Raw genomic sequence first — 15,462 nt, 5'->3', positions numbered from 1 at the left:
ACTGTGAAAGAATGTTCCTCTTCATGGAACAACTGAACCATAGCTGAAACATCCAGATTCCTAGGAGAACATTCCCACTTCTCCAACTCTCCCTTCCCTGCCACTTACACTTAAATCCTTAAGGTCTAAAAACGACAGAACCAAAACTGCCACACGTCCTCCCCTCCCAAGGCTCCTGGCTCTGGATTCCCAGAATGATTTCATGGGGAGGGTTTTCCACAGAGCTGCACTCAGCTCTATTGAAAAAAAAAAAAAAGGCCCGATGCAAACATTTCACAACTCTGTGGAAATAGAGGCCCGGGAAGAGGAAGGAATCGCATCTCCACGTGAAGAAAAAGGAGCTGCTCTTCTTGGAACTTCACCCAGATGACCAGACTGCTGCAGCGATCGAGACCACCGAAACCAGTGTAGGAGACCCTCTCTCTGAGCTACTGCCTTCTTACAGTTCCAATATGGCTGCTGTTTATGATGCAGCAAGCATGCCAGCAGAACGGCCTGCAGATGACCCTCACTGATGCGACCCTCTCTCTTCCTCCTCCCTACAAGATTTAGAGGTTTCCCCTTCCCAGTGCCTGACAACACGATCCACTCGCACTGTGCTTCCCCCTCCTGAAGAATTGCCACCACTTCCTCAGTCCCTGAACATACCACCAAGGAAACCCCCCCTCAAATAACTACAACCCACCCTCCGATGGCAAACTGTTCTTCTGCTTTCCTTTTTTTTTTTTTCCAAACACTTAACAAGCAGGAACCAGGCACAACCATAGGGCTCAGGAGAATGGAGGAAAATATAGCAAGGGAAGCCTCATTTAAATTTTATTTTTTTTTAATGAGGAGAGACTGCAGAAGGGGAGGGGAGGGGGAAGAGGGGTAACTTCAGTGACTGTAGACGGAAGAACCCTGTTCCAATAACTGGAAACCCCCTGGGTCCCTGGTTGTGCTCAACTAAAAGAGGGAGTACAAGACTTTCTCCTCAGGAGATGCTCATCCGAATTTCTATCTTTTTCACCCAGGTCTCAGTTCACAGCATAGGATGCTTGCCTGCCATCTGTTGGAGACAGAGAATACTGTCGGGCTGAGGTCAGCCCAGGAGCCTATATAGTGCGATGTTAGGAAGCCTGTTAGTCTCTGTCTCCACCTGCTGGTTGGGAGATATAAACCCATACATCTGGACTGTTTTGGCTAGAAGAAGAGGAATGATAAATTTGAGTAACAAATACAGTCCTCTTCCTCCTCTAGGTCCTTGGGTAGGTAAAGTGTTAAATTGCTGGCTACTCATTCGAGGTCTACAGCATATGGCAAGTGATGGTAAAAGCTGTATGAACAGTGCTGCATACATCCAAGAGAACATAGTAGTAGCAGGAGTAATAGCAGTAGCAACACACTTCCCCTCCCCAATTGAAATAGGCATTGGGCAGCCTGACAGGACACGGCAGTGAGGCTTAGACTAAAGATGCCTGTAACTTGCTTCCTAAATGCAGAATATGTTACAAACTTTACATTTATTGTAAGACCTAAAAAGGCATTAGCTACACCACAGGCAGCAAGTCTACACAAATCCAGGCTTCAAGTTTTGGAAAAGGGGTGGATTTTTTTTTTTTTTTAGGGAGTAGGCTTTCAGGGAAACAGCAGAATTAGGAATGTGTGTGTATATGTATCTGGGTAATGGATTAGGCATAATTAGCAGGTCTGTACAATGTAATGTGTTCATCATCAAGAAAAGTTCTTACAATATCAAGGAAAACGTGGACTAGAACATTCCTTATGGCTGGTGAACTGCATTATGGTAAGCAAAGAGCAACTCCGTGCAGAGACTTCTGCAGTTGCCATACCTGCATCTTGCTCTGTATCCAGGGTCCAATGTCATTGGCCTGGGCAGCGAACTGTTTGCGCAGCCGCTCGTTCTGCTGTTGGCGAGCATGCTCCTCCATCAGAGCCTGGTCCCTCCGGGGCACCAGCTGCCGGACCTAGAATCGGAGAACAGCGAGAAGGGTTCAAAAGGGCCTTAGGATTTGCTTTTGGAAAGAGACACCTCAATGTGCTACTTGAAGTCATTCTGTAACTTACTAGCCATACCTCTCCCCTTCAGCTGGCTGGTGGCAAAACACACACACACACACACACACACACACACACACACACACACGAGTGCAGAATTTTGGGACACATTTTTTTTTCCCCAGCACATGATCATTTCAGTTAACGGCTTATCCACTGGTTTGCTTCCAATTGCATATCGAGGGGTTCACCGCAGCTCTGTTCCATTCAACGAGACATTTTGATTACACAAAGTAAAACTAACAAGGGTTCCCAAGTTCCCTCTTTAGCACATCATTGTTCTCACTGCAGCATCTGATCAGCCAAAACAGGACCAGCAGGGAAGCATATGAGGAGAAATAGGCTTCTCCTCGATTTCTCTCAAGCTCCAGTGGAAGGAAAGAATTTCTGTATCTAAAATTACAGATACAGTGAACGCCTTACCAAGAATCTCTTCATTTTATGCTGCTCCTCCAGCTGGCTCTGGGGTGCAACAAGATCTCCATCAAATAATTTCTAAGGAATGAATCCACCTGGTACTTTAATATGCTGGAGCATTTCCAAGCTGTTCATGGTGTGCTTGAAGGCAAATACAAATACAGTGCTACCTGTGTCATCAGCACCTGGGCAGCAAACATCTCCTTACTGCAGATATTTGTGCTGCAATCATGGAACACAGGTTGCAATTGTTGTCACTTCTCTATTTGTCAAGGACACTGAATTATATGCAGAATTAAAATTCTGCATATACTCACAGGAGTGAATTTTCAAAGGAGTGGCGCACGTAAAAATAGAATATAATCATAGCAATTTTCAAAAGCCCATTTACCCGTTTAAAATCTTTTGAAAGTTCTATGAAGTTTCGAAGGTGTTACATGTATAAAAATAGTAAATTTTCTAAAAGCCATTTTACACCCATAAATCCTTTTGAAAATTATCTCCACAGTGAATAGAAGAGTTTTCAAAAGAATTCCTCTCATTTTGATGTTTATGGCTTCTTCGCTTCAGTTTTAACCTAAAAAAAATCCCAGATGGAAAATTAAAATAGAAAAATAGTAGAAATACCACTGCCCCATGCACTCCTTCAGCTCCCTCCACTCTCTTCCTATCAGCTCTGCTGCATAACTTGCCGTCTCCTCAGGGTCTCGCTGGCCAATTTCTACCTCCCGCTGGCTCCAGCCACTGCTGCTCTGGCTCTGTGCGGCTCTCGGTGAATGAGGGCAGTGCGGGAGTGTGGGCATCAGCTTACTGACAATTGTGTGGAGCCAGCGATGAGCAGTAGCAGTCACTGGAGCCTGCAGAAGGAGAAACTGGACAATAGGGATCAGTGAGGCCCTGAAGAAGGAATACTGGTGTCCAGTGGGAGCAGGCGGAACAAGGAAGGCAAGGGCTTGTGCTGCAGGAGCTGCCAGCAGTGCAGGAAAAAGAGTCGAGCCAAGAGCGGCGGGTCCAAGGCAGGCCAAATAAATAAAAACCTGGCAGCCGCCGAACAGGGGCCGCGCTAGCAACAGGAAGGAATGTGAGCATCGGAGCTGGGGTAAGGGGGCAGTCTAAGCAAGGCGAGGAAAGAGAGAGAGTGAGAGAGAGAGAGAGCACGAGTGATGAGGTTGGACAGAGGATCAGAATTTAGATTACAGTGTTATTAGGTATATATTATTTTATTATTTGAGACTTGAGATGCTATCAAACATAGTTGCTCTTTTATAAGAAACAAAAAGAGAAGATTACAGGACTGCAGGAGGAGGATTCCCCTCAAAATAGCAGGGCAGAGAGCGTGGCTTTGGGGGCGAGGGGTGTCCTCTCACAGTCTGAAGAATAGCTAGGGAGAGGGGGTAATCCCAGTTTTTGGTGCTATCATAATTTGCCACTCTGTTGCCTATGCCAAAATCCAGTCCTCAAAAAACAATTTGGGGGAGGGCTATGAAGGGATGCCCTGAGTTGAGGGGAACCCCAGTGAAAGTTGGATTATGGGAAAAGCCCCTGCAGGGCCCCGCTCCCTTGTGGGTGGGTCCCTGTGCCCTCCAGCCTGCAGGCTGGCTACTCCAGGCTCCCAACATCCTGGAGGACCCTCTCTCCCAGGCCCCGACCTAGAAAGGGCCACTCCCACCAATTTGCCCCAGGACTCTACTCAACCAATCAAAAGGGGAAACTACATCACCCTCAGCACTAACACTCCAATGCCTTCACACAGAGCACTAACCATAATCCTTGTAATCCAGCATCACACCAAGCGCCATCCAGTGGTCACTCCACAGTAGTGACTTTAAAAGATTTTTGCAACACCTCAGGCAATAGAAACTCCTGGGTGTCCCCCACGCCAAATATCCTGTACTACTAGAACAGAAAGGGACACAGATTTGGGAGTCTCCCTGCACATACATGACATGAATAGACTTTGCCAATCTGCTGACCGTCAACATGACATCCTAATTTCTCATATAAAAAAATCACAACACACATAAATTCACAGCTTTCTCACCATGCAGTCGGTACTTCAGTACTCATACAAGATATGAAAGTAAGAAATGTCCAAGCTAGGCAAGACCAATAGGATGCTGGGTTCAGTAGGCTATCATCAACGGTGGCAAATTTGGGTCACTTGGAAATACCAGCAGGTCCCAATTGGGAGATTCTTTTCTTGTAGCGATCCCCCATATCCACCTAATTGTTAATGGACCCATGCTCCAGAAACTTGTCCAACATCTGGCAACAAATTCCACAGTTTAATTTCACATGGACCTAAAATATATTTTCTTAAATGTATTTTAAAATCTGCAACCAGTTAGTTTCAAAGCACATTCCTAGTCCTAGTACTTTTTTAAAAGGCTAAAATACCCTTTTATCAGTTGCCGTTTTGTAGCTCTTCTATATCTTTAAGATACGGCTACCAGAAGTGCACACAATACTCCAAATGTGATTACAATAGGGATCAATATATTCCCAGTTTTGTTTTCTATTCCTGCACATTCTTCTCTTGCAGGCTCTTCTCCGGAATAGTTTAGGAAGAAAACAAACTTCCACTAGTGTCCGAACGCCATCCCACGTCATGTTTTAAATGGCTCAATCAAGAAAAGACTTTTACCAAATGGTTGTGCAAAGACCGAATACAGGACATCCCCAGAGAAAATGAGGAGTCCCATTGAGGCTTCTCTCACAAGAGGCGAACTGTAATCCTTTCTAAATCTAAAACAAATGATGCCGGAAACACGGGCTGCTGCTTTGTATCCTGGCCATTTCCCCACAATAGTTTTCTTAGCTAGAATAGACCCCTGCTCTGGTAAGTCTCCTCTTTTTGGAGCAGCACCGCCACTCTGTGGTTAGCAACTGTGCAACCGCCAAGCTCTCCTTTAGAAGGGAGAGTCTTACACTTGGCTAAAATCCCTGCCTCTTTTTTTTTTCTTTTACCTGGAGGAAGGTTGGTTTTCAATACTGTGTCTAACAAAACTACGTGCACACTTATTCAGCCTGCACAAACCAGCCTGAAGCTGAAACGCAAACCGCCCGAAGATTGCGCTGCTCATTCTTGAGGTGTTGTAAGTACCTGCACACCTTACATCAGCGAGAGCTGTGTGCGACTACCTTTGCTGCCCCCAACTAAGTTACATCCCCTAGAATACCTCCGCACGGTAGCTAAATGTCTGGGTGTGGTGAAAGTGCAGACTCAGGTGGCTGAAAATCCACTTAGATGGATTCAGCTGCTCTACCTGCGTAGCCCAAGTTCTCATCTGTGCACGTCCCGACTAAGCCTTTACAGCTTTACTCTAAAAAGTTTCTTTATGCTAATGGGAGGTTAAACCCAACCTCTATTTTTTTGCTCCAAAACATTTATACACCTGTGGTGCTGGTAAGCATCAAGGGATGGGGGTGAGGGGTGAATTTTCAAACTCTCCACCCTGGGACAATGACTACCCCCCAGGCGTTCTACCCGCAGACTGTGCCCCAAAATTCAAAGCAGAAGCACACACGTAGTTTTGCTTTGAATCAAAAGCAGCCACGGACACTGGCACTGATGTTTTTGTGCAGAAGCAATTTTGCTGAAAACGTCTGTGTGTGAGGGGCTGAAAACGCAATCTACTCATACTCTTCCTCCCTCAAGAATGCCTCCTCGGGGTACCTGAAAGGACCCGCATCGTGGGCCACTGCACAGACTTTCAGCTCCATCGGGAGAGGGCATCTTTCAGTAGGTCGATGGATGCTGCGGGGGGGGGGGGGGGGGGGGGGGGGGGGGGGTAGAATAGCTCTCAAAACAGTCCTCTCTGTGGAGGTTTTCTTGCAGCGCTTTCGCTGTCAGACTTCTCACGAAGGAGGCTGGGACTGGTGATGCTGTCACCCGGAGAGTCAGGAGGTATTGCAGAGCTAAGAGCAGCACGTGCTGCTTACACGGCCACAGAGAACAGACAGATAATAAAAGACGCACCGAGGAAGAGAGTGGTGGATTGAAGAACACTGTGCGTTAATTTTATTAAACATTCAAACCCATTCATTTTGCCATGTTTAAATGGTTCCCCCCGCCCCTGGTTTCAGAAGTGTATCTGCAGGTAGAAGTGTGTAAATCATCCGCCTGATCCTCAGGTGAACTTATACCCGTATGGTTCTGTTTGTGCGGAAAGTTACCTGGCCTGAGCGGTACCATTCCTGGGACTGCAGCTGGGGGAAAGAGTTTGTACTTTTGCACATGGGTTTGAAAATTCAAACTCCTACAGGTACGTTTTCCTGAAAATTTGCCAGGCACTTCTCTCAGCAGGCGTAAGTGTGTGCAGGCAGATTTAGTGAGACTCGTGTGCGTAAATCCACTTTCAAACTTGTCTACCTTACTCGCTATCAAATTGCCCCCTAATCGCATCCATCCCTCTTATCAGCTTTCGGAGTAAACAAGCAAACCACCCACAGGATTTGCAGCCGTAATGAAAGCAAAGGCACACACTTGCTTTTGCTTTCATTATTACCCCACAGAGAAGTTGCCTGCAGAAAATTGTGCCAGATTGCTCTTCGGGTAATTTTTCTGTCAGAAACAATGCATGCACTTTTGCTTATGCAAACACTACATGCACTGATCCATTTCCCTGCCCTTGGGAACGGCTCTTAATGAGGCAGGCGATAATCAAAGCCCCCATTACCGTAAGTAAAATGCCCTTTTATCCGCAGACATGGCTTTCATCTTTGCCAGCAGGGAGGGCCAATACTAAAAATGTTTTACGCATGAAAATGGCCAATTGTAAAACTGCCTGCCCGACGTGCAGGTAAGCTTACGCACACACTGCCTGTACTGAACGAAGGCCATCCCAGGAGGGGTGTGGGGAGGGCTTTTGTGTTTTCAAAAAAGTACGGGCATAATTGCTCCCAAAAAATTTTCCATGCACATAAATATCAGATGCAAATCTGGTGGGAAAATTTCCAAAGTGGACTTACGTATGCAAGTCCACGCTGGAAATTGGTTTAGTTTATGCAAGTATCTTCCATCTAATCTAAAGCAGGCTGGTATAAAGTTACCCCCCAGTGACTCAGTTCTGCACCTTTTTCTTTAGATTAAAAGGAAATTAATTGTATACACCTGGTGTACAAAATGCATCTCAAGGCACTTTAGAAACACAGGAAAAGGAAGTGGAGCCACTTCTGAGAGATACAAATGAGGCAACAATTATCCAAATCTCTGAAAATAAACCCAAAATGAACATGTGAGAGAATGAAAGGAGTCCTACCTGGTCCCACTTGCTGTTGATTTCTTGAGGGCTGATGGTAGTGTAGGGGTTGGATCCAGCCATGTTAACGTGGTAGGTTTGGACAATCTTGGAGACTTCATTGTGGATGCCCAGGATAGCCTGCCGTTCCTTATCAGCATCGGGCAGCGTGGCCTTGAACTGCTCATGGGCTGTAATCAATCCCTGGGTAAGGACAGAAGAGAAGAAGAACACGAGATCTCAGAGTCCTCGTCACACTGCAAGAATCATCAAAACCCTTTGTGAAGAAGGTCCTAAAACATCCCCACCAGTACATTTCTCTGATCTTTTTCCACTCATGTCATGCCATTCCTGCAGTTTCACCCAAGAGAGGGGCAATTAAGCCTCTCTCTTGGGTGAAGCTGCAAATAAGCCTGATACTTCACTTTCAACGCATAGCCAGCACAGCTCTCTGCTTCAATGGCAGGGGCAATGTAGAAAAGAGTATCTATATATATAGACAACAACCAACAAGGACTAAATTACATAGTCGAGTGAACAGAAGCATGGGTGTAGCTTGCTTATTGAGGCGATTACTACCCCTAACTAAGCTACGTATTCAATTGGAGGCAGTTCCAGCACTGCGCTCTACATTAATGATGGGGTGGAAGAGAAATGGGACTGAAAGGTACTAAGAGCCAAGCGTAACAAGTAAGAGGAAAAGGGAGGAGTGCGTGGCTTGCTGGGCCGTTTGGTCTTCTTCTGCCGTCATTTCTATGTTTCTATGTTTCAATTGCCCCACTGCTAGTGAACCATTTTACCTTTGGAGGGGGCTTGGGTGACATGCAAGAATCTGAATGGACAGGAGCGGCGACACAGAGTAGTAGCCATCTAGTGGTTAGAGAAGTGGATTACATCCCAGGGACTCCAAGGTTCAAATCCTGCTGATGCTCCTTGTGACTTTGACAAGTCACTTCACCCTCCATTGCCTCAGGTACAAGCTTCGATCGTAAGCTCTCTTGGGCAAGCAATTACCTACTGTACCCGACTGTAACTCACCTTGAGCTCAGACTTGGAAAGGCGAGCAATTAAATCTAAAGTACAAACCCAATGAATGGACAGCACTTTAAACTTGATTCTTTGGAGGTTGTGATGCCTTTTACTGCAGTCACAACCGAAGAAGGGACCTCTGTGGTCTGTAACTGATGCTCTGCATTTCTGGATTCTTATATTGGTCCCATTAAAGTATCACAACCTGCAAAGAATCCAGTTTTCTCCAGGACCAACAGAGCAACCGAGAACTCTGCACAACAATGGATCAAGGAAGACTTTCCATCACAGGGCTCTGCCGACGACATTTCATATCACTTTTGATGTTTACCACGCACCACTACCAAGCCACAATGAAAAACAGCTGCTTATGCATCACTGCCTCACTTATTCTGAGCTTTCTTTAGTTTTGTCCAACATGGTGGCAAAATGATCAAATTAATAACAAATTCTCCCACCCTTTTCTCCACAAAACAGTAGAAGGCAAGCAAAGATTTTTTTTTTCCTAGAATAGCCTTCCCAGAAGAGCCAGGTGAATTCCTGCAGAAGAAAGCATCGGGGGTACCTGGATCTCCTCTATGGTGTGAACAATGAACGTGTCCTGTAGGTCTTCCATGGCTCCCTCCATCCAGTTGTTTGAAGGGTGCGGCTCTCTTTGCGCACTCCAAATACAGCTGGTCAATCGTCTCCAGGAGTTTCTCCGTCCTCTGAGAGATCCCAAATGAAGAGAGGGGTTAGAGAAGGATTTTCTCTCATCAACACAACATCAACTTGAAGCAAAGTTTCCCGCCACTCTCTCGCTTCTCAATGCCATCAAGCCTGGCCAGCGAAACATCAGGAAACACAGGGGACTCGGCTGTTTAAAGAATATAGTGGGGGGGGGGGGGGGCGGGAGATAGTCTGGAGTGATACAAGCTGAGGAAGCTTCCCTTACCTCCAAGGCCTCTCTGCGTGTCTGGGTCAGAGCTCCCAGGTGGTCCCACTGATCGCAGATCTTCTGGCACCTCGCGTTCACGCTCGGAGAATCATAGTAATCCAGCTCGCTGCCGGGAGAAAAGAACCCTAAGTCCGTGGGGGCAACGGGAAAAGAGAAGCGGCATACGGCCCTCGCCGAATCACAAAAGGCGTGGCAATTGCCAGCATGCCACAGAGAGACGCAGAAGCAATAATAAAAAGGTGTAATGGAAAAAAAGACAACGTCTGAAAGAAAGACCTTGGTATCCTGATCTTACATTTTCATATCCGTTTACTGAAGCCTCTCTCACAAATTTCATTCTTTCTGATCATTTTGGATCAAAACCTGAAGGAGTTACAGCCTCAACATGCTGGGCTGTAATGCCTTGGGGCTTTGGTTTACAGATTTATGGCAACATTACATGTGAAAAGTGTAACATTTTCCCCATTTTTTTTTCTAAGGTTGCTTCACAGATTACAGAGTATTAGTGGAGCTCAGCAGGATGGGCCAATCTCATTGCACCAATCTGCATCTTTCTACTGCTGCATCACCGAGGAAACTGAATGCTTGCAAAAGTGATTCAAGGTGAAAGCTTTGAATCATAAGTTGAATTGAGCTAAATTTCTGTGGAAGTGCTGAGAAAAAAAAAAATCTTAGTTGATACCGCTGCTTGAATCTTCTGTTTTACATCCATTCATTTCCCCCCATGTGCTGTTACAGCAGCAAAGACGTGTTTATTGAAGAGACCGGACTGACTGTCTCCCGAGCTATAGCTGTTACCTGAGGTTGCAGATCACTGCAACTGCACCCCCGTTGTAAAGAAATGTTGGCTGTCCCCATTTCACCAACAATGATGTGAGAAGTTGAGCCTCAGTTAGCGTCGCACCACGGTGCAGCTGAGACCCCATAGGTACAGAGCTTAACAGTATAATGAATATACTCCCCAACAGCAGTCTGCTCAAAACAGAGTTTTCTTACTGTAGACAGAGTTCTTCATACCAAGCAGGATGAATGAGCCTCCAGACCACAGATTCTGTCAAGGCTCATCAAGAAAAAGCCATGGCCATCTCAGTGGCTCATCTCAGAGCCATATCCATTGAAGATAGCTGAAAACTTGGTCGCTCATTCACACCTTCACATTTCATTACTCTCAATACAATGGCTCCAGAAGTGACAGTAGCTTTTGGGCAGGCAGTTTTAGGCTGTTCTCCCAGTGGTCCACTCTCCACAGTGGTGGGGAGGGGTATCCGGGTTGCTTTTTCAGTAAGTGCTCCACTTGCAACTCTCAGCTCAGACTCCCCACGTGTCATGGCTAATTAAACCACGCTTGTCCATGGAGAAAGCAAGTTTGCTTACTGCAAACAGGATTCTCCATGGACAGTAGAATAAATGAGCCATAAGATCATAAGATAGGCCACACTGGATCAGACTAAGGGTCCATCAAGCCCAGAATCCTGTCTCCAACAGTGGCCAATCCAAGTCACAAGAACCTGGCAAGTACCCAAACATTACATAGAACCCATGTTATATTAAATGCTTAATACCCACCCACCGCCCTGAAAAGCAGACTACCTCAGCTAAAGCGAAGCTCTACAATGGACTGAAGGGCTCACGAGGGCAACGCATGCACAGGAATTCCCATGCATGCTCAGCAGTAAAACTTTACCCAGCTAGAGAGAAGGGTCCGTTTGGCACAGTTGGATAACATCACGCATGTGTCAGTCTAATTCAGCTCTGCGTGTCGACGGAAAATCTTTTTACATTAAAATAGAACATGCTTTTAACACAAGGGCAAAAGAAAGAACTGAGCAGGGAATCAGTACTTTCCTGATGCTCAATTCTGAATATATAATACAGGGTGCAAAATGCAGGACTGACAAAAGGAGATGGATGATGACTAACAAGTGCTCTCCTACACCTCTAGAGAGTGGCTTCATTACCGTAGTTAGGGGTTTTAAATGAAATGTTTATCAATTTTAAACCAATGTTAATGTTAACTCTGTTCTGCACAGCATTTTTACAAAATGCTAAAGTCCATCTGTTTTAGTAGAAAACAGGATAAAAACTTCAAAGGCTAACATACAATAAACAATTCCAAAATAGAGGAGGCATCTAATGTCAGTGCATGAACATAAATAATTTTTCTTAGGCTCCTTCACAGATAAATTATTGCACACAGTTCCAGAAAGAATAAATCTGAGAGTTGACTAGTTATGCTTATTCATCTTTTCCTTTTTTAAACATTTCCCATAAGCTCAGCATCCATCCATCCACCCCCACAGCCCAGGATGGTCCATTTAAAAGCAGGAGTAGCTCCAAGGACAGATCAGAGCTGAGTGCACCTGACTTTCTAATTAGTCTCTAGGTAAGAGGCCGGTACCCTAGCAAAGAGGTCCAGCATCAGGCTCGGAACGAGGCCAAGCTCCTTAAAACGTAAGGTACCTTTGCTTGGAACCACATGGGCACAATTTAAAGCTGACATGTTGGTCCAATAAAGGGAATGACAACTTGCAAAGAATCCATTTTTCTTTGGACAACTTAAAGACTCCCCTCATGATGGGAACATTTATACATTTGTCTCTTTCCTTCCTAACGGGACAGAAAGGTTTCTGCAAAGAAATGGGCGATAGAAATCGTACTTCTTTTTACCCAGCTCTGATAAATACACAGCACTCCCGCAGCAGCGACTCGTGGAAAGGCAGGGGGGGAGGGGAGGATAGGAAGAGGGAGTCATACTTCAGTTCCTGTGCAATTGCAGCGATCTGTTCCACACGGTCCTGGTGGGCAGCCAGGTCACTCTCAAAGGCTTCATGTTTCTTCAGCAGAGCCTTGATCTCGGACAGGGTGGCCGTTTCATAATCCGTCTGCTGCAACATCCCCTCTTTTCCTGGAGAGGGAGCCCAACAGAAAGGAGAAAAACCTCAGTTTTACAAATATTTACAAAACATTGTTGAAATCGTTAGTGTAGCAAAAAAAATAGGGTTGCCAACTGTTCTGGATGGATCTTTGGGGTCCCAGGTTTTGTCTGTTATTTGTGAAGAGTCATACCAGGACCCAACAGTTCTTGACGAGTGCAGTGCTAGAGATGGGGAGTAGCCTACACTTGGGACAAACTCCTTTTGTCTACCTACCGAAGACCCAGTGCTGCTGCTATTACTCTCTAACAGGGTAATACCCCTTGATCACTTCATAAAAAGGAGACCTTCAGTACCTCAATGGCATTCCTCGTGGCTGAGAAGAGCTTCAGGTACTGTCTCTGAGATCAAGTACATGCCAGGAGACAATCTCTGTTGGCACAGTTGCCTCTCCTTTGGGATTCCACAGTTCAGATGGAAGCAGTCTCTATAGAGTTACAGCACCATGTGTCTTCATTCTCAGCTACCCAGATTTTTCCTCCCATTTTATAAATCCACAACCCCTAATCCTCCCCATGTCTTCAGCCACTCACTGCAGCTTTTTCTGGATCCCGGTACACAATCAACCTAAGCATGGCCACTAGGTGTCGCTGTTACACTATAGTGGAGACGCCCTCTCCCACAGAGGATATAAACATTGCCTCTGCAGCACCCCCTGCACTGGCTGGCCTGATGAGCAGATCCCGGCCTGGAAACTGAACCCGATCTTCTGCCAGGCAGTGCTCATCACTGCCATTTAACCTCATAGGGCTGTCCCAAGTGGCAAATTTTGGATGTCTGGCTTGTATGATACCTTCTGAAGGTGGCAAGGAAGAAGGAATAATGTTACTAACAAAGCTGGGTGAATTTAGACATAGGGAGCCCATATGGTTTCTTCTAAAGAAAGCAATCCCAATCTGAGGCCCTTATACAGAGGGGAACACAAAAGATCTTTGTACTTTGGCTCCACTTCCTGTTTAATGGGCATCAACACATTAGGGATGTGGATTTGTTTGAAAGCAAATAGGAAAAGATCAACATTTCCTATTTTGTTTCATTTTGGTTGCAAAGCAGAAAGAAAAAAAAATGTTGGTTTTCCTTTCATTTTGAATATGTGGTTAAAACAAAAAATCCCTCCATCACCCAGTGTGGGCCTCAACCCATAATCTGGGGCCTGTGCCTACCATGGCTGGGCTGAGAGGAACCCAGCTGAGGCCCTCCCTAGGCCCTTCTATCTCTCTCCCGTCTGAAAAAGCAGCAGGGGCTATGATCTCCCCAGCCTCACTTACCCTTTCCATGGGAGTCCACTATAATGAATGGAGAAGAGATGCTCAGGCTCCTCCTGTCCCACTGGCATTTCTTTAAAAACAGTACTGTCTGCCCTGAAATGGGCATAATGATATCAAAATGACAGTGGTCTCAGGACTGGCCTGTGCCCTTTTTCTTATGTGGTCATACAAAAAAATTGCATCGACCAGCCCCGATATTGATGCCATTTTGACCTTACTATGGTGCTGATCTCTGGGCCAGCTGGTGTCATTTTCACGACATACCAATGGGGCAGCAGGTAAGTCAGCATCTCCTCCTGCCCCTTTCATGATGCAGGATCCCCACAGAAAGGGTACCTGGTTGGCAGGGTGGTCCCTAGCCCCTGGCTTCTTTTTCAGGAGATGAGTGGGATGGGGTAGGAGGGCCCCAGTAAGGTTCTGTTTTGGGTTTTTCTTCTATTATAGTTTGGTGGGGGTTTTTTGTTGTGTTTTTTTAATAATTTGATTTGGCAAACCAAACAAATACGCTTTCAACAAAATGAAAGCCAGAATCCTATGCCCCACCCACACCCCCAAGAAAAAAAGCAAACCAAAAAGAAATTTTGGGAGCTGCACATCCCTACAGCACGTGCCAGCATGGAACAGCTTTTTGTTTGTTGCCACGTCTGATCACTCATGCCCCAGCCACAGTAACCAGATGATCTTAACAACAAGCATAGAAACTTTGACTCTCCTCACATTAACCGTGACTGTCCATGTGCTTCTGAAAGGGAGCCATATAAACCATTTCAAGAGTTGCCAAGGTCTTAAGAACAAAAAAAGATCAGATTGGTTAGAATAGTCGGGTCACCTCCTGCAGTGGAACAGTTTCTTTAGAATGGGATCAATCTATTCATACAATGGTGGGAGTTTGTTTTCTATGATATTAAAAGTAAAATAAAAAATAAAACTCTCAGAAAACTTCATGAGTTTAAGAATTCCCACAATTTAATTTTAAACCATTTGAGACCAGGACTAGAGGGTGTTAATATTTTAACCCTAACCACAAGTTACAGGGGAAATTTGGACCCCACAGAGGCCTAAAAAGTGAATAAATTGGTTTCTAAAATGTTGTCCTTTTAGGTATTTTTTTTTCACCGACTTTCCAGGACACAATACCACCAAGTCTCATTTAATTACTACAAAACTGTTTGACTTTTGCACTTGAAAAACTGATGGGGTCCAAGTGGGAGTCCAACTGTGCCCATATATTACCCATAAGGGGTAATGTGTAAAATATCCAGTATTCCAATAAAAACTTATGCTTCTAGTTCCAGGGATGACTCAGCGTGCTTTTTTATAGGTGACTTATGGGTGAGGGTGTTTTCAAAGTTCACTATAACCCCAGTTTTATTATTCTGTACTTAGAAGCAAAGTGCCTTTTTGCAGGAAACAAAACCTTGCATTTTTGCCTCTAATCAGCTACTAATATCTGAAACATTTGACACCTCGACTCTCAGAAATGTTCAAATATTCAGGAGATGTGATCACGAGCATCTTTAAATATAACCATAGCCTCATGATGACCTTTCCTAATTCCAGGAAGTCAAGTCATCTTTGAC

At 45.3% G+C, this 15,462-nt stretch overlaps 1 protein-coding gene across 1 annotated transcript in view; it reads right to left on the bottom strand.

Moving 5' to 3' along the window:
- Positions 1-15,462, bottom strand: part of ACTN1 (actinin alpha 1) — a 246,119-nt gene that overhangs the window by 37,236 nt on the left and 193,421 nt on the right. The window contains 6 exon segments of the mRNA XM_029598807.1: positions 1,833-1,967; positions 7,737-7,919; positions 9,310-9,381; positions 9,383-9,451; positions 9,679-9,787; positions 12,436-12,586. Of these exon segments, the coding sequence (XP_029454667.1) occupies positions 1,833-1,967; positions 7,737-7,919; positions 9,310-9,381; positions 9,383-9,451; positions 9,679-9,787; positions 12,436-12,586 (719 nt within the window).

Source organism: Rhinatrema bivittatum, chromosome 4 (genome assembly GCF_901001135.1).
Source record: "Rhinatrema bivittatum chromosome 4, aRhiBiv1.1, whole genome shotgun sequence".
Lineage (NCBI taxonomy): Eukaryota > Metazoa > Chordata > Amphibia > Gymnophiona > Rhinatrematidae > Rhinatrema > Rhinatrema bivittatum.
This window is presented reverse-complemented; position numbering and strand designations above follow the sequence as displayed.